This window comes from Scyliorhinus torazame, chromosome 17 (genome assembly GCF_047496885.1).
Source record: "Scyliorhinus torazame isolate Kashiwa2021f chromosome 17, sScyTor2.1, whole genome shotgun sequence".
Taxonomy (NCBI): Eukaryota; Metazoa; Chordata; class Chondrichthyes; order Carcharhiniformes; family Scyliorhinidae; genus Scyliorhinus; species Scyliorhinus torazame.
This window is the reverse complement of record NC_092723.1, coordinates 171,502,535-171,528,135: the sequence shown is the minus strand read 5'-3', so window position 1 is coordinate 171,528,135 and position 25,601 is coordinate 171,502,535. Positions and strand designations below refer to the sequence as shown.

The window sequence follows — 25,601 nt, the reverse complement described above, 5'->3', positions numbered from 1 at the left end:
GGCCCCGCCCCCAATGGTCAACGCCCCATCTCCACCTCCCCCCCTCCCCCCTTCACCTCCTGTGGAAGAGAGAAAAGTTACCACATCGCAGGATTAGTACATAAAACTCCTCTTTCCCCCCTTTTTAACCCCCCTCTTCGCCCCCCACATTCGCCCCACCACTTTGTTCAAACGTTCTTTTTAATAACCCGCTCATTCCAGTTTTTCTTCCACAATAAAAGTCCACGCTTCATCCGCCGTCTCAAAGTAGTGGTGCCTCCCTCGATATGTGACCCACAGTCTTGCCGGTTGCAGCATTCCAAATTTTATCTTCTTTTTATGAAGCACCGCCTTAGCCCGATTAAAACTCGCCCTCCTTCTCGCCACCTCCGCACTCCAGTCTTGATAAACGCGGATCACCGCGTTCTCCCATTTACTGCTCCGAGTTTTCTTTGCCCATCTAAGGACCATTTCTCTATCCTTAAAACGGAGGAATCTCACCACTATGGCTCTGGGAATTTCTCCTGCTCTCGGTCCTCGCGCCATCACTCGGTATGCTCCCTCCAACTCCAACGGACCCGCCGGGGCCTCCGCTCCCATTAACGAGTGCAGCATCGTGCTCACATATGCCCCGACGTCCGCTACCTCCGCACCTTCAGGAAGACCAAGAATCCTCAGGTTGTTCCTCCTTGCGTTGTTCTCCAGTGCCTCCAACCTTTCCACACGTCGTTTCTGATGTGCCTCATGCATCTCCGTCTTCACCACCAGGCCCTGTATGTCGTCCTCATTCTCGGCTGCCTTTGCCTTCACGACCCGAAGCTCCCGCTCCTGGGTCTTTTGTTCCTCCTTTAGCCCTTCGATCGCCTGTAGTATCGGGGACAACAGCTCTTTCTTCATTTCCTTTTAGAGCTCTTCCACACAGCATTTCAAGAACTCTTGTTGTTCAGGGCCCCATGTTAAACTGCCACCTTCCGACGCCATCTTGGTTTTTGCTTGCCTTCCTTGCCGCTGTTCTAAAGGATCCACTGCAATCCGGCCACTTTCTCCTTTTTTCATCCGTATCCAGGGGGGATTCCCTTCTGGTTTACCGCACAGTGTTTTTAGCCGTCAAAATTGCCGTTGGGGCTCCTATCAAGAGCCCAAAAGTCCGTTTCACCGGGAGCTGCCGAAACGTGCGACTCAGCTGGTCATCGCCGCACCCGGAAGTCCATTTCGGCAACTTTTAGTTCAAAAAGTTTTGTTTTGTTTCAGGTAACCCTTAGGTTGCCAACCACATGCTATTTACATCCTGAAACATTTGGATGGTAGATCGCACAGTCTGGGAGACGGCTCGCACTGATTCATTATTTGAAAGTGTGTCTTGTCCTAAAATTCGGTTTTTGAAAAAGAAATATGAGGGAGTCACATATAGTGACCAATTATAAAGGGAGTAATTGGCACTAAAGGACAGACAGGCTATCATACGAGATGTTAAACCAAGATAGTTACAGACACTATGCTTGATTCCACAGAACTCCAGAAGCTCCAGGACCGGAGAAGAGAAGAGAAGTGAAAGACGAACAGCCATGAGGACTTCCTTCGCATGGTTCATCATCACAATGGACATTTGGTTGCGCGCGAACGCGAACCCCATGATCTCAAGCCCCCCAGCTGTTAATGATTCACTTCCCCACAGTACCCAGAGCCCAGTCACCAGCGACACCGCACCATCTTGGTGTGCCAGGTTTATAACCTGGTACTCCCTGTCCGACGTAATAGAATCCTTGCTGGTATTGGCGATCCTCTGCTGCATCGTGCAGACTGTGCGTCTAAGAAAATAGAGAACGAGTGCCAACCGCGCTCGCACCCCGGTATATAGGATCAGATCCCCTATTTTCGGATACGACCAGACCCCCGACCCCTGCAATCTATAATAAAGAGCATTCATTTGCGGTTTTATTGTAAATAAAGAAATGTTCATGAGCAATTGTACGATCCTGAGCTTGACTGCCAAGTCAGGAAACATGTGTGTAAACTGCTATGATTTTGTTTGTATGGTTGAGGAAGTTAGAGTGATGAAATGTTTAAGTGAGCGTAGTGTTAGAGGTTCCCATTTTTTTGTTTTGTAATGCATGTCCCTGTTTGACATAGCACCCCTTAATTGTCAGTTAAAAATTTTTGGCATAGTTATGGTCAGTGTAGAGGCCATGAAAGAAGTGATCACCAGGTCAGGGAATGGAAAGCAACGTAGTTATGTGCTCCTTCACGCTTCGCGTTAGGATCACAAGGAGGGGGTGTAGCCACCTAAATTGGCCAGCTCACGATTTAAAATGGCGAACGGCAAAGGCTGATGGGAAAGTCAGCCAACATAGACAGAAACCAGCAGCTGCAGGTTTGCTGTGTATTTACCTCTACAAAGGCCATACAACATCGATACCAGCGACCATCAGCATAACAATGTAGCAGCCATCTGCATACTGATGAGCAATCCCCGGGAATAATAAGTAACATTTTGGACACACAAAGCAAAGCCAGACTCCTCGGCGCCAGCAGGAGCCAACACAAAGGAGGTGAACGAGCACCTCAAGACCGCCCATCGATCAGGGAACCGCTCCAGTATTGGAGAAATCGAACCAAGCGATTGGGACAAAGTCCAATCACTTGGGACCAGGTACAGGGTTCGCCCCGAAAGGCGATAAGCCCCTGGGGACTAAAAGAGTTAAGCCCCAAGTTCAAATCGCTCTCTTCACCTCTGCGTCCTGCCCGGGTCACCCAGCAACACGAACCAACATTGACCGTGACCGGTGCAGTGACCCCCGAACAAAGTAAGTCTTAATTCAACGCTCGCTACGAGATAGGCGCTCCTAGCTACCAATCCGTACCAACTTCAAATCCCGCAGACTCAGAACCCGAACGAAAGGCCATTTGTTCCCCTGACCTGGTGGGCCAGTCCGAAGTTAAGTATAGGCCTGTTAGTTGTAGAAGTAACTTAGACGTAGAATTTGTGCATGAGTAGAGATTATTGTGTATAATAAATGTCCTTTGATTTGAATCTTACTAATCGGTGTATTGGGTTATTGATCATTACTTGGACTTGAACCTCGTGGCGGTAGCATAAAGATACCTGGTGACTCGAGAGCAATGGTAATAAAACAGAGAAATTGAACCAAGGAAAAAGTTAGCAACAATCCCAGTCTACTGGAATTGAATGAATGCATGTAGAAGTAGCCATTGATCTGTAGGTGCTTCTGTGATTGTGTCCTTGCCAAACATACATAATTCATCAGCCTCTGATTTATCGGGATTAATTACTCATGCAACCCATACATTGATATTGACATCAAAGCTATTGTATCAACAAAAATATTAAAATGGAATAAAAATTGCAAGAATTATAAAAAGTATATTAACCAGGTTCTGATGCTGGACCCGGGCCCTCGGTAGGCCATATTTGTGGAGGCAGATGTTGTAGCCTTCACCTCGCTGAATTGTTTTCCAGCCCACAATAAAGATTTACTTCTGTGACTAAAGAATATATAGATTACAGGTATAAAACTAGAGTACGAGAAAAACTGGAGGTCTTGTCTCATAGTGGGTAGAATCATCACTGTTGAATCTGAAGCTCAGGGTTTGTATCCCTTTGCAGGACTTGTTGGCCATGCAAGGTCAGTTCATAATGCAGGGGAATTGCTGGGTCAGCCATGCTTCATGTCGGGTGATGCCCTTCATGCTGTATGGTCATTTGCATTAAGCTAGTGCCCTGTTCCTGGAAAAATGTGCCCCCCCCCCCCACACACACACACACATACACACAGACACCTATAGTCTTCCGGGGGCTATACCTACTTGTGTGCCCCTGGTTAGTTCCCTTCAACTGGCTGCTCTGGAACTGTTGTAAACTTCACGTCTCCGAGGGAGGCGGGGAATCCCAATGTGGGGAGATGGTACAGTGGGGAAGCCTGCTAATGATTTTAAGAGGTATTTAAATGAGGTTTCCAACCTTCTTGGGCGGGGTTGATTACATCTCGCGAACTTGTCGGAGGGATTCTCATTTTTCGCCTCTCACGAGATTTTGCGCCCATCCCAGTATATGTTTATTATTGTTTGTTCCTTTAAAACATTTCAAATCCAAATTGATAAATTAATTCCAATTTGCTTTAGTAGTTGAGTCTGCAAATATTTATGATGTGGAGATGCCGGCGTTGGACTGGGGTGAGTACAGTAAGAAGTCTTACATCCCCAGGTTAAAGTCCAACAGGTTTGTTTCAAATCACTAACTTTCGGGGCACTACATTCACCTGAGGAAGGAGCAGTGCTCCGAAAGCTAGTGATTTGAAACAAAACTGTTGGACTTTAACCTGGTGTTATAAGACTTTTTACTGTGCAAATATTTAGGCATTAATCTTTTTGCTTGTGTTCTGATCAGGTACTGTATTGATTTCTGGTACAAGTCTGTTAACAGAGACGGACATTTGCGACAGGCTGCAGGCCTCCAATGCAAAATGCATCATTACAGATGGAAGCCTGGCAGATGCTGTAGAATCAGTGGCATCGAAGTGCCCTTCTCTCAAAGCAAAGGTGACTATATCACATAAAGATAAAGAGGGATGGATGAGCTTCCATGACCTTTTCCGGTTAGTAATAACTATTTACATGGAGTTATTTTGAAACTGGTTGTGCTTCATTCCCTCAAAGAAAATATACATCCAGTAAATGTATAGATTTTAAAGATGTTCTCAGGGAATTAGTTCAATCAATTCAACGCATAGAATTGCAAGCAATAACTATTAATAACTAGTCAATAACTTTAATGAACTTTAATGATATGCTTGGAAATTCTTAAAAAATCAAACAGTTTTGCGCACTTTAACTGTTTGGTCAATTGATAAAGCTGTGGGTGGGATTTACCGACCATTCCGCCGCACGTTTTTCGGTGGCAGATGATCTACTGGTCCTGCCATTGTCAACAGGATTTCCTCGTTGCCAGGAAACCCATGCGCCGGCATGGGACCGGAATTTCCCACCGACTTGAATAGCCGGTAACTCCCACACTATATGCCATATTATCTTTTGTTGATTATTTATAGTTAATTCTTTGTTTACTTTGCCGTAATTTGGCCATATCATTAATTATTAACTCAGATAGCCAGACGCTGAAGGATAAAATACTAAACGGGCACAAATCCCAGAAGGCCGCTAAATCCCTCGAGCATCCAAAAAAGGGATTTGCGGCAGATCTTCCCCGCCTGCCTCCAGTGACATAATCAGAATGGGCGTGAACCTGATTTCCATAAATTTAAATATATTAACATGTACTTACAAGGTTTGACTTTGCAACGTCTGCTCATCAATTGTCTTCTCTCCCAGTTGGTGTGGCATAATGCTGCTGCAAATCACGACTGGTTTTCAAAAACAAAAACGTTGTAATGACCACGAGTAAGGTTCGCCCCCGGTTGGTGAGGGCCCTGGCACTGTGCCTGACAGAGCCCCTCTTGCAGGGTCAACCTGGTGAGGGGGAGCGTGATCCAAATCAGCATATTTAAATGAGTCATTGAACAAATTTAAATATGCTCAGCTCGTTCAAGACCAGAGTCTCATGGTTCCCGGTGTTCACCAGCCCCACCGGCGAAGCCCAAAACCAAATGGAAACCAGATGCGATGGCTAAGCCTGGGGGCCCGGTGACCATTGGAGCCCCCAGGTGGTCGGGGACAGGGTACTGGCACCCAAGCAGTGCCAACCTGGTGCCCTGACAGTGCCAACCTGGCACCCTGACAGTGCCAACCTGGCATTGGAGGGGCACTGCCAGGATGACAGACTGGTAGTGCCAAAGTGCCCGGGTGACATTTTGCCCACAGGGGCCGTCAGTCCTAGGGGTGTCTACCCATGTGAGGTGGGATGGGGGGATTCGAGGAATCCCCAACAGGTGAGTTGAGACGTTGGGGGTTCCAGTAGTCATGTCAGGGGTTCGAGATATTGAGGGACCATTTTAAAATGGTGCCCCGATCGTTTCCTGCACTGAAGAACTTCGCTCATCGGAGCTCCTCGGTGCAGGAAATGAGGCGAAGTTCAGCCTCAGCAGGGCATTCCCCGTTGAAGCCCAATAAAAAACAGAGGGTGCGATTCTCACAAAAGGGAACAAAGTCCCCTAGCGAGCGTGCTTAGCTGTGTGTTTTCTGGCACTCGTAGCGACTCACGTTGAATAAGGGGCCTGAACAGGGAACCCGCGGCCAAGGCCAGTCACAGCCGCGTTTTGTACCGTTTTGTTCTGCCGAGCGGAGCTCCCCATTGTAGTGAGAGATCGGGACCCCATTTAAAAATGGGGTTGCAATCCAAGTCCCTCAAAACAATCCCCGACATCACCTGGAGGTGGGCCGCCATTGGAGGGTTGGAAGGATGGTGCTGGTGGGGGCAACCGGGAGGCAACCGCTCGCGGCATCACCATGCCAACACCTGAATCGTGTGTACCTGTTCCCTTGTCTCTGCCTGTCTGCTCCACTGACAACCCATTACTCCCACCGACTGCCGAGGCCTCTGGTCGTGCATTTCACTTCACACTTGAATGCACCTCAAGTAGCCTGGTTTGAACCTAACCAGTGTTTATCAACATCTAGGAGTTATTAGCTTTCACTTCCTCTCTTTCTCAGCAGAAAGTACTCAACTGCTTTTGATGTGGTAATGACCTGTCAATCATAGCTAGATGTTTATAAACATTGTGATTAGCTTTTGCTGGTTGGAGTCATACTTAGTACAAAGGAAGATCTCAGTTCCAGGACATCAGTGCCGGAATTCCTCAGGGTCATGTCCTGGGCCTAACCATCTTCAGCCGTTTCATCAATGACCTTCCTTCCATCATAAGATCAGATGTTCGCTGATGGGGGTGGTCTCTGATATGGGTGGGTCTCTGGTGGGGGAGATGGGGCTGGGAAGTGGAGTGAGCAGATTTGCATTGTGGGGGAAGGGGCCCTCCAATGGACATTCGGGACACCTACCTTAAATACTTACCGCCTTGCTCCACCGTGTCAGGGCCACGCTGGTAAGTACTAGCACAAATCCACGCCATGTGAATCACATTCCAGAGGGACAGAGCAGCACAGAAGTGTGGAGAATTTGGTGTCCAGCCCATTAATAGGTTGCAAACGGATCATTTTGACCTATTTGCATCCTGCCGCTGGCGTGGGCCGTGAACCTTAATGCCACCGCAAGCAAGGGACCGGATTATCACAAACCGAGATTCCGCTTTTTCCCTGACACAGGACTCTCTAGCGCATCGGCAACTCCGCCCGCTACCAGCGGTGAGCAGCAGAGAATACAGCACACTGTATAATTAAAAAATAATAAAAATATATTTTAAAAATATATTAAAAATACTAATGCAAAAAAAAAGGGCATTTTAAATAACTTAACTCAAGAGGTTAAAGCACCTGGCCTGGATGGATTGTATCCATGCATTTCAAAAACATCTAGGGAAATGAAAGCAGAGGCATTTTTAACTCATATTTAATAATTTGTTTGGAAAAAGATGTAATGTCAGAGGATTGGTGGATAATGTAATTTGTATGTATCCAGGGAATTATATACCAGTCAGATTAATATTCATGAGAGGGAAAATAATTGAAATTATAATACAAAATAGAATATAGGACAACTAAAAAAGCAATAAGGGGGAAGAAGTTGAAATAGGAGTGTAATCTAGCTAGTAATATAAAGATTTTTTTCAACATATGAAAGGTAAGAGGGAGGCAAAAATAAACATTGGACCACTGGAAAATCAGGCTGGAGAAGTTATAATAGGAATCAAAGAAATGGCAGAAGAACTGAAAAGTTACTTTGCATCCGTTTTCATGGTGGAAGACACCAGTGGGATGCCAGAGCGCCAGGAGAATCAGGGGGCAGAGTTGAGTATAATGGCCATCACTAAGGATAAGGTTCTGGGGATACTGAAAAGTCTGAAGGCGAATAAATCACCTGACCGGATGGACTACACCCCAGGGTTCTAAAAGAAGTAGCTGAGGAGACTGTGGAGGTATTGGTGGTGATCTTTCAGGCGTCACTGGAGGCAGGGAGGGTCGAAGAGGACTGGAAAGTGGCTAATGTAACACCACTGTTTAAGAAGGGAGGGAGGCAGAAGATGGGAAATTGTAGGTCAGTTAGCCTGACTTTGATCATTGGTAAGATTTTAGTGTCCATTATTAAAGATGAGATCGCGGAGTACTTGGAAGTGCATGATAAAACAGGACTGAGTCAACATAGCTTTGTCAAGGGGAGGTCATATCTGGCAAATCTGTGAGAGCTCTTTGAGGAGGTAAGAAGGAAGTTCGACAAAGGAGAACCAGTGGATGTGATTTATTTAGATTTCCAGGCCTTTGACAAGGTGCTGCATTGGACCGTGTTCTTCAAACTTTTTTTCCGGGGACCCATTTTTACCAACCGGCCAATCTTCACGACCCGCGCCGGCCGAGCTTCGCGACCCGCGTCGGACAACCTTCTGACCCACCATTTTCTCTTGCCTTGTTTGCTGCTGACCAAAATGGAGGAAATGGTTTTGTATGTACACAAAAGGTGCAGGGGGAAAGTTTTGGCCCTCGTACACGCTCCCCCAATGGAACCTGTTGAATGAAGGTGAAGCCTTTCGGTGTTGGAAAGTATGGAGTCTCCACCTGTCCAAAGTTCTGCATTTTTTTCTGGTAAAATCTTTTCAAACCCCCCCCCCACCGAACTTGTAAAATAAAAATAAAATGAATAAAATAAATGAAAAAAATAAAAATTAAATGAATAAACCCGCCCCCCCCCGAACTTGTAAAACAAAAAGCTGCGATTGTTTAAAAAATAAGCAGCCGCACTGCGCATGCGCGCCGATGATCTGGCACACATTCGCAGGGCGGCTGCATTTGTTTAACATGTTCGCGGCCGTTTTGAAGGCCGCTTGCAGCCGGCGTTTTTAACAGCCGGCTGCTACGGCTGTTGCGCGCAGATTTGCGCGATCGGGAGTGCCGCGACGGATGGCTCCGCGACCCTCCCGACACCTGCCCACGACCCACCCGCGGGTTGCGCCCCCGAGTTTGACAATGCCTGGCATAGGAGACTGTTAAATCATTTAAGAGCCCATGATGTTGAGGGTATGATCCTGGCATGGATAGAGGATTGGCTGACTGGCAGAAGGCAGAGAGTGGGGATAAAGGTGTCTTTTTCAGGATGGCAGCTAGTGACCAGTGGTGTGCCTCAGGGGTCGGTGCTGGGACCACAACTTTTCACAATATACATTAACGATCTGGAAGAAGGAACTGAAGGCACTGATGCTAAGTTTGCAGATTATACAAAGATATGTAGAGGGACAGGCAGTATTGAGGAAGCAGGGGGGCTGCAGAAGGACTTGGACAGGCTAGGAGGGTGGCAAAGAAGTGACAGATGGAATGCAATGTGGAAAAGTGTGAGGTTACGCACTTTGGAAGGAGGAATGGGGGCATAGACTATTTTCTCAATGGGAAAATGCTACGAATTCAGTAGCACAAAGGGACTTGGGAGTCCTTGTTCAAGATTCTCTTAAGGTTAACGTGCAAGTTCAGTCGGCAGTGCAGAAGGCAAATGCAATGTTAGCATTCATGTCGAGAAGGCTAGAACACAAGAGCAGGGATGTACTTCTGAGGCTGTGTAAGGCTCTGGTCAGACCCCATTTTGAGTATTGTGAGTAGTTTTGGGCCCCATATCAAAGGAAGTATGTGCTGGCCTTGGAAAGGGTCCAGAGGAGATTCACAAGAATGATTCATGGATTGAAGAGCTTGTCGTATGAAAAACGGTTCAGGACTCTGGGTCTGGACTCGTTGGAGTTTAAAAGGATGAGGGGGTTAACAAGAACAAAGAAAAGTACAGCACAGGAACAGGCCCTTTGGCCCTCCAAGCCTGCGCCGACCATGCTGCCCATCTAAACTAAAATCTTCTATACTTCCGGGGTCCGTATCCCTCGACTCCCATCCTATTCATGTATTTGTCAAGATGCCCCTTAAACATCACTATCGTCCCTGCTTCCACCACCTCCTCCGGTAGCGAGTACCAGGCACCCACTACACTCTGTGTAAAAAAAAAACTTGCCTCGGACATCTCTAAACTTTCCCCCTGCACCTTAAACCTCTGCCCCCTAGTAATTGACCACCTCTACCCTGGGAAAAAGTCTCTGACTATCCACTCTGTCAATGCCCTTCATAATTTTGTGGACCTCTATCAGGTCGTCCCTCAACCTACTTTGTTCCAGTGAGAACAAACCAAGTTTATTCAACCTGTCCTCATAGCTAATGCCCACCATACCAGGCACCATTCTGGTAAATCTCTTCTGCACCCTCTCCAAAGTCTCCACATCATTCTGGTAGTGTGCCGACCAGAATCGAACACTATACTCCTAACTATGTGGCCTAACTAAGGTTCTATACAGCTGCAACATGACTTGACAATTTTTATACTCAATGCCCCGGCAAATGAAGGCAAGCATGCCGTATGCCTTCTTGACTACCTTCTCCACCTGTGTTGCCCCTTTCAGTGACCTGTGGACTGTACACCTAGATCTCTCTGACTGTCAATACTCTCGAGGGTACTACTGGGCCGCCAATGCGACGATGGTGCGCAAGTGGGTGATGGAGGGGGAGGGGGTTGCATGGAAGAGGCTGGAGATGGCGTCTTGGGGGCGCTGGCAACGGCGCCGCTGCCGCTTCCTCCAAGGAGGTATACCACGAGCCCGGTGGTGGCGGCTGCCCTCAAAATTTGGGGGCAGTGGAGACAGCACAGGGGGGAAGTTGGGGCCTCGGCGTGGACCCCAATACGGGGGAACCAGCGGTTCGCCCCAGGAAGAACAGGTGGAGGGTTTTCGGAGTGGCACTGGGCAGGGATACATAAGTTGGGGGACCTGTTTGTGGACGGGAAGTTCGCGAGTCTGGGTGAGCTGGAGGAGAAGTACGGGCTCCCCCCGGGGAACACCTTCAGGTACTTACAGGTAAGGGCGTTTGCCAGGTAGCAGGTGGTGGAATTCCCACGGCCACTGCCACACACAGTACAGGACAGGGTGCTCTCGGGGGGGGGGGGGGAAGATCTCAGAAACTTACCAGCTGATGCAGGAGGAGGAGGAGGCTTCGGTGGTGGAGGTAAAAGGTAAGTGAGAGGAGGAGTTGGGAGAAGAGATTGAAGAAGGGACGTGGGCAGGTGCCCTGGGGAGGGTGAACTCTTCCTCATCGTTCGCGAGGCTCAGCCTCATACAGTTTAAGGTGCTGCACAGGGCACACATGACCGAGACAAGGATGAGCCGGTTTTTTGGGGGTGAAGACAAGTGTGTTGGGTGCTCAGGGAGCCCAGCAAACCACACCCATATGTTCTGGGCATGCCCAGCGCTGTAGGAATTTTGGAAAGGCGTAGCGAGGACGGTGTCGAGGGTGGTAGGATCCAGGTCAAACCGGGCTGGGGGCTCGCAATATTTGGGGTGGCAGAGGAGCCGGGAGTGCAGGAGGCGAAAGAGGCCGGAATTCTGGCCTTTGCGTCCCTGGTAGCCCGGCGGAGGATTCTTCTTCAGTGGAAGGATGTGAGGCCCCCAAGCATGGACTCCTGGATCAGCGATATGGCAGGGTTCATTAAATTGGAGAGGGTGAAATTCGCCTTGAGAGGGTCGGTACAAGGGTTCTTTAGGCGGTGGCAACCTTTCTGGCAGAACGATAGACATTGATCAATGGCAGCAGCAGGTGGGGGGAGGGGGGGAAGGTTACTTTACTACTGTTTTTGTTATTTACTGAGGTGGTGTATATACCTGTTGTGTTAAGTCGGGGTGTCAATGTTAATTTATTATTTTTGTGCAGAGGGGAGGGGGGGTATGGAGGGTTGCTTTTCCAGACTGTGTTTTGTACTTAACCTTGTTGGGGTCTTTTTTTTTTCTTATTTTGTTATTGATATTTTATGAAAAACTTTAATAAAAATTTTTTTTTTTTTTTTTAAATACTCTTGAGGGTTCTAACATTCACTGCATATTCCCTACCTGTATTAGACCTTCCAAAATGCATTACCTCACGTTTGTCCAAATTAAACTCCATCTGCCATCTCTCTGCCCAAGTTTCCAAACAATCTAAATCCTGCTGTTTCCTATGACAGTCCTCATCGCTATCCGCAATTCCACCAACCTTTGTGTCATCCACAAACTTGCTAATCAGACCAGTTACATTTTCCTCCAAATCATTTATATATACTGCAAACAGCAAAGGTCCCAGCACTGAACCCTGCGGAACACCACTAGTCACAGCCCTCCAATCAGAAAAGCACCCTTCCATTGCTACTCTCTGCCTTCTATGACCTAGCCAGTTCTGTATCCATCTTGCCAGCTCACCTCTGATCCCGTGTGACTTCACCTTTTGTACCAGTCTGCCATGAGGGACCTTGTCAAACGCTTTACTGAAGTCCATATAGACAACATCCACTGTCCTACCTGAATCAATCATCTTTGTGACCTCCTTGAAAAACTCTATCAAGTTAGTGAGACACGACCTCCCCTTCACAAAACCGTGCTGCCTCTCGCTAATACGTCCACTTGCTTCCAAATGGGAGTAGATCCTGTCTCGAAGAATTCTCTCCAGTATTTTCTCTAACACTGACATAAAGCTCACCGGCCTGTAGTTCCCTGGATTATCCTTGCTACCCTTCTTAAACAAAGGAACAACATTGGCTATTCTCCAGTCCTCCGGGACATCACCTGAAGACAGTGAGGATCCAAAGATTTCTGTCAAGGCCTGAGCAATTTCCTCTCTTGCCTCCTGTGGTATTATCGATATTACGGTACCTTAGAGGCTGAAGTACCACGCACATTCCAGCAACCAGTCCCACCCTCCCCTCCACCGCAGCACCTTACAGGAGGATCGGTCCTTCCGCCGCCCCTGCCTAGGCCCCCCCACCCACCGACGTCCCCCGCAGGCGCTCCCTCCCCAGGTCAGCCGTTTTCCCACCAGCGCCGTCTAGGGGTGACAGAGCTGCCATGGACATCGAAGCCACACTCCCGGAGTCACAGACGCCCGAGCCTCCACCGTAGTCACCACCGAGGCTCCGACGATCACAGAGGACGACCAGGGCCCGATCGAATAATTGCTTCATTTTAACCGTAATCTGGAAATATAAAAGACCGAATGTACATAGCTACCAGACTTGTAAATAGTTACTAAACACTACGGAGGTATTACGGCACCTCCATAACTAATTATACCATGTTATGTTTTGTAGTTGCTGGCCACCACCCCGCCGGACCTTTTTTTAAAACAGGTGAATGTGGTATTATAGGTATTACGGTACCCGAGAGGCTGAAGTACCATTGGTAGAACCTATATGCTTGCTATTGGCGAGAGTGTATAATAGCTCCACCCTGATAGGCGGGGTATAAGAACCCGTGCCGTCCCAGCAGCCCTCATTCGATACCTGAGCTGCTGGGGGCAACATCTAGCTTATTAAAGCCTTCAGTTGGACTACAACCTCGCTTTAGTGGTCATTGATCGTGCATCAATTTAATAAGCTAGATTTTAAGAAGAAAGGGTGGAGCTCCGAATCAAGCCGGAGTGTCTGCAATTTAGCCCACACGCAGCGAACTCAGCGGCGATCTTTAAGCACTGGCTGGTGTGTTTTAAAGGGTATCTCGAGATGACAGAAAATGCACCCACGGGAGAGCAGAAACTGCACGTCCTGCACTCAAGGGTGAGCCCGGAGATCTACATCCTCATCGAGGAAGTGGAAGACTTCGATGCAGCAATCGAGCTGCTAAAAGGACGCTATATTCGCCCGGTAAACCAGGTCTACGCCCGGCATTGCTTACAACAAGACGGCAAACCCCTGGGGAATGGTTGGAGGAATTCTACCGCGCACTCCTGGTGCTGGGCAGAAGCTGCGGCTGACCGCAGGTCTCGGCGAGCGAACACACGGAACTCTTAGTCCGGGACGCTTTTGTGGCAGGTATGCTTTCATCACAAATCCGCCAGCGCCTGTTAGAGAAAGACACCCTGGGTCTTAGGGAGGCACGGGCCCTTGCAGGCTCCCTGGACGTGGTCTCCAGGAACGCCCGCTCCTACGTTCCCGACCGCGTGGCAGCCCCCTGGGCAGCGTGGAACCCCACAGCGGCCGACCCAGAGACTTCCCCCGCAGGCCTACGCTGCAAGGCGGCCTGCCAACCCCGAGGGGCCCCGCTGCTACTTTTGCAGGCAGGCCAAGCACCCCCACCAGTGCTGCCCGGTGTGGATGCGGCAAAAAGGGCCATTTCATGGGGGTATGTCAGGCCCGAGCGGTGACCGCGGTCTCCAGCGGCGAATCCGGACCGCCACCACAGACTTCTCCACAGGCCCCGTGTGCCCAGCAGTCGCCGCCAGCCCCATATCCCAGGGCCACGTGCGGACCCCAGGCGCCGCCATCTTGTTCCACGGACGCCACGCTTGAGGGATGGGCGCCGCCATTTTGCACACCCCCGGCCATGTGCAACCAATGGGAGACGCCAACTTGGATGAACCACCAGGACCCCAGCTCGGCCGACCACACACTGCATGAACAGAATTCCCAACTACTGCGATTGGCCTGGGTGACTCTGGATCAATCTCGACCTCGAACACTCTCAACCGCTACGACGACCGTTTTCATCAACGGGCACGAGACGTCCTGCTTAATCGACTCTGGGAGCACGGAGAGCTTCATACACCCCGACACGGTAAGGCGCTGTTCCCTCCTCATCCACCCTGTTAATCAAAAAATCTCACTGGCCTCCAATTCCCACTCAGTGGAGATAAAGGGGTTTTGTTTAGCAAACCTCACAGTCCAGGGAAGGGAGTTCAAACATTTCCGTCTCTACGTCCTTTCCCACCTCTGCGCGGCTACACTCCTGGGTTTAGACTTCCAGTGTAACCTTCAAAGTCTGACCTACCAATTCGGCGGCCTTATTCCCCCCCTTACTGTCTGCGGCCTCGCGACCCTTAAGGACGACCCGCCTTCCCTGATTGGGAACCTCACCCGGATTGCAAACCCGTCGCCACCAGGAGCAGACGCTACAGTGCCCAGGACCGGATCTTTATTAGGTCAGAGGTCCAAAGGCTACTGAGGGAAGGGGTCATTGAAGCCAGTAACAGCCCCTGTAGTGGTGGTAAATACCAGGGAGAAGCATAGGATGGTCATCGACTACAGTCAGACCATCAACAGGTTTACGCAGCTGGATGCGTACCCCCTCCCCTGCATATCCGACCTGGTAAACAGGATTGCGCATTATAACGTCTTCTCCCGGTGGATCTCAAGTCCGCCTACCACCAGCTCCCCATCCGCATTAGTGACTGTAAATGCACTGCCTTCGAGGCAGGCGGGCGGCTCTATCACTTCTTAAGGGTTCCCTTTGGTGTCACTAACTTACTGTCCAGCGCAAGCTGGACCGAATGGTTGACAGATACGGTTTAAGGGCAACATTCCCGTATCTCGATAATGTCACCATCTGCGGCCACGACCAGCAGGACCATGACACCAATCTCCGAAAATTTCTCCAGACCTCTAAAATCCTTAACCTAACATACCATAAGGATAAAGGCGTGTTTAGCATCGACCGTCTAGCCATTCTCGGCTACGTAGTGCGAAATGGAGTTATAGGCCCCGACCCCGAACGCATGCACCCCCTTATGGAGTTCCCCCTCCCTCACTGCTCAGGCCCTAAAACGCTGCCTAGGGTTTTTTAGCTACTACGCCCAGTGGGTCCCCAACTACGCGGACAAGGCCCGTCCCCTGATCCAATCCACAGCTTTTCCCCTGTCGATAGAGGCCCGCCAGGCCTTCAGCCGCATCAAAGCAGACATTGCAAAGGCCACGATCCACGCCATCGCCGAGTCCCTCCCCTTCCAGATCGAGAGCGATGCGTCCGACGTAGCTCTGGCGGCAACCCTTAACCAAGCGGGCAGACCCGTGGCCTTCTTCTCCCGTACCCTCCATGCTTCCGAAATCCGCCACTCCTCAGTCGAAAAGGAGGCCCAGGTCAAAGTAGAAGCTGTGCGACATTGGAGGCATTACCTGGCCGGCAGGAGATTCACTCTCCTCACGGACCAATGGTCAGTGGCTTTCATGTTCGATAATGCACAGCGGGGCAAGATAAAAAACGACAAGATCTTGCGGTGGAGGATCGAACTCTCTTCCTACAACTATGAGATCTTGTATCGTCTCGGGAAGCTAAATGAGCCTCCTGACGCCCTGTCTCGCGGCACATGTGCCACCACACAAGTGGACCGCCTCCGAGCCCTCCACCCGGGCGTCACTCGCTTTTTCCATTTCGTCAAGACCCGCAACCTGCCCTACTCCATCGAGGAGGTCAGGACAGCCACCAGGGACTGCCAAATCTACGCGGAGTGCAAACCGCACTTCTACCGGCCAGAGCGAGCGCACCTGATAAAGGCTTCCCATCCCTTTGAACGCCTCAGCATGGACTTCAAAGGCCCCCTCCACTCCACCGACCGCAACACGTACTTCCTGAACGTGATTGACGAGTACTTCCGGTTCCCATTCGCCATCCCCTGCCCCAACATGACCGTCTTCACCGTCATCAAGGCGCTCCATAGTATCTTTGCACTGTTAGGGTTCCCCGCTTACATACACAGCGATAGGGGGTCCTCCTTTATGAGCGACGAACAGCGTCAATTCCTGCTCAGCAAGGGCATCGCCTTGAGCAGGACGACCAGTTACAATCCCCGGGGTAACGGACAGGTAGAGAGGGAGAACGGAACAGTCTGGAAGACCGTCCTACTGGCCCTACGGTACAGGAACCTCCCAGTCTCCCACTGGCAAGAAGTCCTCCCCGATGCCTTCCACTCCATCCAGTCACTACTTTGTACAACCACCTGTCAGACACCTCACAAACATCCCCTTGTCTTCCCTAGAAAGCTCCCCTCCGGGACCTCGCTCCTGACCTGGCTGGCGGCACCCGGACCCTGCTCCTGCTCCGAAAACACGCGCACAAGTCGGACCCGTTGGTCGAGAGGGTCCATCTGCCCCATGCTAACCCCCAGTACGCCTATGTGGCATACCCCGACGGCCGACAAGATACGGTCTCCCTACAGGACTTGCCGCACGCCGGAACCCACGCACATTCCAGCCACCAGTCCCACCCTCCCCTCCACCGCAGCACCTTACAGGAGGATCGGTCCTTCCACCGCCCCTGCCTAGGCCCCCCCACCCACCGACGTCCCCCGCAGGCGCTCCCTCCCCAGGTCAGCCGTTTTCCCCACCAGCGCCGTCTAGGGGTGACAAAGCTGCCATGGAGATCGAAGCCACACTCCCGGAGTCACAGACGCCCGAGCCTCCACCGGAGTCACCACCGAGGCTCCGACGATCACAGAGGACGACCAGGGCCCGATCGACTGATTGCTTCATTTTAACTGTAATCTGGAAATATAAAAGACTGAATGTACATAGCTACCAGACTTGTAAATAGTTACTAAACACTGTACGGAGGTATTACGGTACCTCCATAACTAATTATACCATGTTATGTTTTGTAGTTGCTGGCCACCACCCCCGCCGGACCTTTTTTTTAAACAGGTGAATGTGGTATTATAGGTATTACAGTACCCGAGAGGCTGAAGTACCATTGGTAGAACCTATATGCTTGCTATTGGCGAGAGTGTATAATAGCTCCACCCTGATAGGCGGGGTATAAGAACCCGTGCCGTCCCAGCAGCCCTCATTCTGTACCTGAGCTGCTGGGGGCAACATCTAGCTTATTAAAGCCTTCAGTTGGACTACAACCTTGTTTTAGTGGTCATTGATCGCGCATCACCTCCTTCAATATTTTGGGGCAGATCCCATCAGGCCCTGGGGTCTTATCCACCTTAATATTTTTCAAGACATCCAACACCTCGTCTTTTTGGATCTCAATGTGACCCAGACTATCTACACATCCTTCTCCAGACTCAACATCCGCCAATTGCTTCTCTTTGGTGAATATTGATGCAAAGTATTCATTTCATACCTCGCCCATTTCCTCTGGCTCCACACACAGATTCCCTCCCCTGCCCTTCAGTGGGCCAACCCTTTCCCTGGCTACCCACTTTCTTTTTATGTATGTGTAAAAAGCCTTGGGATTTCCTTAACCCTATTTGCCAATGGGGTTCTTATTGAAATTTACAGGATACTGTGAGGCCTGGATAGAGTGGACGTGGAGAGGATGTTTCCACTTGTAGGAAAAACTAGAACCAGAGGACACATCTCAGACTAAAGGGATGATCATTTAAAACTGAGATGAGGAGGAATTTCTTCAGCCAAAGGATGGTGAATCTGTGGAACTCTTTGCCACAAAAGGCTGTGGTGGTTCAAATCACTGAGTGTCTTTAAGACAGATAGATAGGTTCTTGATTAATAAGGGGATCAGGGGTTATGAGGAGAAGGCAGGAGGATGTGGATGAGAAAAATATCAGCCATTATTGAATGGCGGAGCAGACTTGATGGGCCGAGTGGCCTAATTCTGCTCCTATGTCTTATGGTTTTAACAAAATACAGAATAGAAGAAAACCTAGAAAGGGAAAAAATATAATAATGGAATTGTCAGCCTGGATTCCAAAACAGAAAATCTTGTTTGGCCAACCATACTGAATTTATGAGAAGGTAGCAGAGAGAGCGATAAACCATGGTAGTGCAGTCGATATAATTTATCTGGATGAGATGAATAAGATGCCCATAATAGGCTAATGAACAAAGACAGCGAATGCAATCAGGGACAAATGATAAAATGAATTGCCAGCTGGCTTTAAGATAGAAAGCAGCCAGTGGGAGTAAAGGGTAATTATTCAGAATGGCAGAAGGTTCCACAGGGATCAGTGCTGTGGCCTCTGTGCTGTTCACAATTTACATTAATAATTTGGACTTTGGATTTCTAAATTTGCGGATGTCACAAAATTGGAAACGTGGGCAGTAAGGAGGGCTGCAAGAACTTAATGTCCTTAATGAGGACATTGAAAAATATTTAGAATAGTAAAAAAATTGGAAAATGAAGTTAAACAGAGCTAAATATGAGGCATACATTTTGGTCAGAAGAATAAGAAGATCACTTACTGCTTTAGAAGATGCCTGTAAATTCTGCGTTTTGACTTCCTCTATCCTGGGATCACAAAACTTCCAATGTAATGGGTATGAAGTGCTTATTGATTACCCAGACAAATTAAACTAACAAATTTGCTTGTTACTTATAGCATTTGAGCAAGACAACTTTCTTTAGCTCAAAATAAAAGTAACTTACTGCAGATGCTGGTATCCGAAATAAAAACATAAAATACTGGACAATCTCAGCAGGTCTGATACCATCTGTGGGGAGAGAAGGAAGCTAATATTTCGAGTCTGGATAACTCTTTGTCAAAGCTCTGACGAAGAGTCATCCAGACTCAAAACATTAGCTACCTTCTCTCCCTACAGATGCTGTCAGACCTGCTGAGATTGTCCAGTATTTTCTGTTTTTGTTCTTTTAACTGAAACCATCTTTTGTCTTGATATCTTTTTAAAATGTGCTCTTGTTTACAAAAAATTAAAAATAAATCGTTTTACAAGTGTTTTGAAAATGTAGTTAAAAATTGACAGTGGTTTTAATTCTACCTCCCAAGGAATGCATCAGAAGATCACAAGTGTGCAAATACCAAGAATTCGGATCCAATGGCCATTTTCTTTACCAGCGGAACCACAGGAACTCCAAAAATGGCCTTACACACCCACTGCAGTTATGGAATGGGTCTTGAAATGAATGGAAAGTCAGTTAACCTATTCATATATCAATGTGAAATATATACAATAACTTGGTATTGTTAAATCTGGAGCTTGGGCACTATTAAAACAAAATAAATTGTGGAGGTCTATTCAAGCCTATGCCTAAAATAGACCAGGGGTGAAATTCTCCCACCCCCTGCCGGGTCGGAGAATCGCCAGGGGCTGGCGTGAATCCCGCCCCCGTTGGTTGCCGAAGTCTCCGGCACCGGAGATTCGGCGGGGGCGGGAATCGCGCCGCGCCAGTTGGCAGGCCCCCCCGCGCGATTCTCCGGCCCGAATGGGCCGAAGTCCCGCCGCTAAAATGCCTGTCCCGCCGGCGTAAATGAAACCACCCCGCGATCGGGGCCCACCGATCCGCGGGCGGGCCTGTGCCGTGGGGGCACTCTTTCCCTTCCGCCTCCGCCACGGTCTCCACCATGGCGGAGGCAGAAGAGACTCCCTCCACTGCGCATGCGTGGGAAGCTGTCAGCGGCCGCTGACGCTCCCGCGCATGCACCGCCCGGAGATGTCATTTCCGCGCCAGCTGGCGGGGCACCAAAGGCCTTTTCCGCCAGCTGGCGGGGCGGAAATTCGTCCGGCGCCGACCTAGCCCCTCAAGGTTGGGGCTCAGCCCCCAAAGATGCGGAGCATTCCGCACCTTTGGGGCAGCGCAATGCCCATCTGATTTGCGCCGTTTTGGGCGCCAGTCGGCGGACATCGCGCCGTTTCCGGAGAATTTCACCCCAGAAATGTTTTTGTTGTGGAGAATAATGAGTTTACTATATTTTTTTAATTAAATTTATTGTCTTCCTGCATGACATGCCATCACACAGGACGGCAACCTGCTTACATTCTATAACTAAATACAAAGCTGGGAGCTTGAGAATCTGCCAGATATACAAAATGTGTTGTTAACAGAATATATCCTTGATCTCAAGCTGTACAGTTCAGGAGCGTGAGGTTAGAAATAGAACATAGAACATAGAACAATACAGCGCAGTACAGGCCCTTCGGCCCACGATGTTGCACCGAAACAAAAGCCATCTAACCTACACTATACCATTATCATCCATATGTTTATCCAATAAACTTTTAAATGCCCTCAATGTTGGCGAGTTCACTACTGTAGCAGGTAGGGCATTCCACGGCCTCACTACTCTTTGCGTAAAGAACCTACCTCTGACCTCTGTCCTATATTTATTACCCCTCAGTTTAAGGCTATGTCCCCTCGTGCTAGCCATTTCCATCCGCGGGAGAAGGCTCTCACTGTCCACCCTATCTAACCCTCTGATCATTTTGTATGCCTCTATTAAGTCTCCTCTTAACCTTCTTCTCTCTAACGAAAACAACCTCAAGTCCATCAGCCTTTCCTCATAAGATTTTCCCTCCATACCAGGCAACATCCTGGTAAATCTCCTCTGCACCCGTTCCAAAGCCTCCACGTCCTTCCTATAATGCGGTGACCAGAACTGTACGCAATACTCCAAATGCGGCCGTACCAGAGTTCTGTACAGCTGCAACATGACCTCCTGACTCCGGAACTCAATCCCTCTACCAATAAAGGCCAACACTCCATAGTCCTTCTTCACCACCCTATCAACCTGGGTGGCAACTTTCAGGGATCTATGTACATGGACACCTAGATCCCTCTGCTCATCCACACTTTCAAGAACTTTTCCATTCGCCAAATATTCCACATTCCTGTTATTCCTTCCAAAGTGAATCACCTCACACTTCTCTACATTAAACTCCATTTGCCACCTCTCAGCCCAGCACTGCAGCTTATCTATATCCCTCTGTAACCTGCTACTTCCTGCCACACTATCGACAACACCACCGACTTTAGTATCGTCTGCAAATTTACTCACCCACCCTTCTGCGCCTTCCTCTAGGTCATTGATAAAAATGACAAACAGCAACGGCCCCAGAACAGATCCTTGTGGTACTCCACTTGTGACTGAACTCCATTCTGAACATTTCCCATCAACCACCACCCTCTGTCTTTCAGCTAGCCAATTTCTGATCCACATCTCTAAATCACCCTCAATCCCCAGCCTCCGTATTTTCTGCAATAGCCTACCGTGGGGAACCTTATCAAACGCTTTGCTGAAATCCATATACACCACATCAACTGCTCTACCCTCGTCTTACCTGTTCAGTCACCTTCTCAAAGAACTCGATAAGGTTTGTGAGACATGACTAACCCTTCACAAAGCCATGCTGACTATCCCTGATCATATTATTCCTATCTAGATGATTATAAATCTTGTCTCTTATAATCCCCTCCAAGACTTTACCCACTACAGACGTGAGGCTCACCGGTCTATAGTTGCCGGGGTTGTCTCTGCTCCCCTTTTTGAACAAAGGGACCACATTTGCTATCCTCCAGTCCTCTGGCACTATTCCTGTAGCCAATGATGACATAAAAATCAAAGCCAATGGTCCAGCAATCTCTTCCCTGGCCTCCCAGAGAATCCTCGGATAAATCCCATCAGGTCCTGGGGACTTATCTATTTTCAGCCTGTCCAGAATTGCCAACACCTCTTCCCTACGTACCTCAATACCATCTAATCTATTTACCTGGAGCTCAGCATTCTCCTCCACAACATTATCTTTTTCCTGATGGTCAGTGTGGTGACATTGTTCCTTGTAGGGCCTGTTTTCCAGGTAGAAAACAAGGTAAAAGGATCAATTTTATTGGGCGATGTCTCGCATCCTGCGAATAATTGAAATAAGTTAAATATCATATTGGCCTTGGGTGATAAACAGATACCCTGGACAGCACTATAAATGTTCTCAGGCATATGTTAATGAAACCTACCTCTTTAAGGACCAATTGCAGAAGTAGGGCTGCACTGAGCAGAGCACATGGCAAGCCTGAGCCTCAAAGGTTTACCAGTCTTTGTTGCATCCTTACAAGTGGCTAACAACAAACAGGTCAGGTTATTTTTCCTTTATTATAACGTGGAGCAGGAGTGCTTCCCACAACTCCTAGGCACTCCTCAGAGCTGCAGCTAAGCTGCACAGTTCCCCTCCCTCTTTCTGCACTTCCTCTCATGGCTGAAGTTCGAGAAACAGATGTCCCAATTTGTTCATCTTAAAACATCTCTGGAGGTTTGATAGTAATCACAGCTCGCTGGTAAGTTTGAAATGAAGCCTGGAGCCAGCTTCTTGTATGTGAAAGAAGTGTGTCAGCCGTTCTGTGCCTGAAAATGGATCTAAACGATAATCTAACCTGATGTGTTTATGTTACATGCACTAAAATACCCAATTATATGGGGAAGTGGAACATATGGAATAGAATTTTGTGGGCTGTTGCTGATGGATTTCCAGGCAGCCAGGGGTTAGTAAAATTTCCCCCGTGTCTTTCCTGCCAGACCAACCCACTCACTCCTAACTTGTCCATGGGTGGGCACAGGCTAGGGCATGATGCCAGCCCACGTCCCAGTTGAGAATCTTAAGTGGCCAATTATTGGCTATTTAAGGGTCACTCATACCCCCCCACCATCCTGCCACACAATGTAGGAACCAGCAGAAGGAATTCAGGGGTGCAAGGAGACCTGCCATGTTACCCTTCTTGGGCCCCAAGTGGGAGAAGTGGGCCTCTGTCACTGATCCCCTTTCTAGATGAAGCGTCCCCTCAAATACTTAACACCGCAGATGCTCCCTTCCTGCCTTGTCGTCCCCTCTTCTCCCCCTCCCGCTAGATTTCCTCCCAGGTGACCTCCAGCTAATTAACCCTCTTGGAGCATTAAATGGTTATACCGCAGGTGCTCCCTTCCTGCCTTGTCATCAGTATCCCCACTCTCTCTTCCCCCCCCCCCCCCCCCCCCCAATCCCACTCCCCCTGGATTTCCTCCCATGTGACCAATACCCACCTCCAGCTAATTCAACCTCTTGGAGCATTGAATAGTTCCAGGGAAATTGACGTGGGGAGGGATGTATTTCCTGCTGACTCGTAAAGTGGCAGGTAGAAAATGACACCTGTTAAATGCTGCTCGTATCGTGTAACTGATGTTAACCATTTGCCTTGCAAAATGGTGCATATGGGTCCAAACAATCTGAATGCAGATTGCTACTCTGTTTAGTAACAAGTCACAGAACTATCTAATTGTGAACAGGAAAGTTGGGATTGCATGTATCCTCTGTCGGTTTGTTATGAAATAAAACATTTGAACAAAGTTTTCCAGGTTTTGAACGTTGGGAGGTTAAATGTGCTCACTGTCAAAATTAAACCATGCTCTGGAGCAGTGGGGCAACATAGGCTAATGAGTGAGGGGGGGATGGATTGCAGAGTGGATGTACCATAGGGTCATGCACAACTAAATATAGAAGAAAAACTGAGTCAATTTAGAAGGCAGAGCAAAGGTAAACCTGTTAAGGCGCAAGGGAATATCGCAGGGCTGGATGGCATTTATATTAATGCAAGGAGCCTTTAAAGCAGATGAACTGAAGGCACTGGTTAACACATGGGAGTATGATATTATTGCTATCACGGGAGTTGCAGAAGGGGCAGGACTGGCAGGGTATAGAATCTTCAATGAGTCTGGGGCGGGGGTGTGAAAGAGGAGGTGATGTCGCAATATTGATCAAGAAGTCAATTACTGCAGTGAAGAGGAATGATATCGTCGCAGGCTCCTCATTTGGGGTCATATGGGTAGTACATAACATCAAAAAAGGGGCAATCACTTTTCTGGGAGCGTTACTAAATTATGAAGGATATAGATATGGTAGATAGGAAGAAACTTGTTCCCTTAGTTGAGGAGTCAATAACCAGTGGGCATAGATTTAAGATAATGGACAGGAAAGATAATGGACAGGAAATTTAGAGGAGATTTGAGGAAAAACCTTTTCACTCAGGGTGGTGGCAATCAAGAACTCACTGCCTGAAAGGGTGGTAGATGCAGGAAACCTCACAACAATTAAGAAGTATTAGATGAGCACTTGAAACACCATAGCATACAAGACTATGGACCAAGTACTGGAAAACACGATTAGAATAGATGCTTGATAGCTGGTGCAAAGATGATGGGCCTAAGGGCCTCTTTCAGTACTGAAAAAGCCTATGACTATGACTCTTAAGTGGGCCACAAGAGTGGCCCTCCTTCCATCTCAGTGAGCCACAAGGTTGAAATCAGGCATGTGCACTAACCATGACCCCCATGAAAACACATTGAATATTTCAGAATGAGTTACAAAAAATGCTAAGTTATTCATATAAGAATAGAACTGTCAACAATTTCAAATGGGAAAAACAAAAATTACACTTGTCTTATGTATACTACAATTTACTGTGCTTGTCAAAGCTAGTACCAGCTACTCCTAGAAGTTAAACATTTCTTAAATACACAGATATGTGCTTTAGGTATTTATTTTTATTTATATTTATTTATTTTAATTAATATACCCTCCTGCTCCTGATAAGCTTTACTATTGCTTTTAGAAAAACTTTATTATGAAGAAAATCTTACAGTTAACAACAAAATGTACCAGTATTTAAAGATAAATTAGGTCAATAAGTAATAAAATACCCACCGATCCACCATTCCACTCTCAGCCTTTATTTTTCTTGTGCTCCTTTATCCTCTCAGCTTATGCGCTTAGGCTAGCTCTTTCATGCGCTCATTTATCCTTCCAGATCTGCTCTTGGTCTCGTTCTTTATCACGTCCTTTTATCATCCCAGCTCCGCTCTCGCTCTTTCTTGCATTCTTATATCACCCAGCTCTGCTCTCAGTATCTCTCTTTCTCATGTTCTTTTATCTCCCTGGCCTCACACTCGCTCTTTCCCACGCCCTTTACCTCCCGACTTCGCTCTCACTGTCGCACGCTCCGCTCTCACTCTCAACAAAATGTCTCACGAGATGCAGTCAGAACCATGATGAGCCACATGTTGCACACCAA

General features: G+C 48.3%; 1 protein-coding gene across 5 annotated transcripts in view; it reads left to right on the top strand.

Moving 5' to 3' along the window:
• The window catches only part of LOC140394407 (acyl-coenzyme A synthetase ACSM3, mitochondrial-like), a 135,033-nt gene that overhangs the window by 39,532 nt on the left and 69,900 nt on the right, over window positions 1–25,601 (top strand). For all 5 annotated transcript variants that reach the window (XM_072481652.1, XM_072481654.1, XM_072481651.1 and 2 more), the window contains 2 exons: window positions 4,385–4,592; window positions 19,561–19,704. In XM_072481652.1, the coding sequence (XP_072337753.1) occupies window positions 4,385–4,592; window positions 19,561–19,704 (352 nt within the window). The remainder of the gene's footprint in view (window positions 1–4,384; window positions 4,593–19,560; window positions 19,705–25,601) is intronic.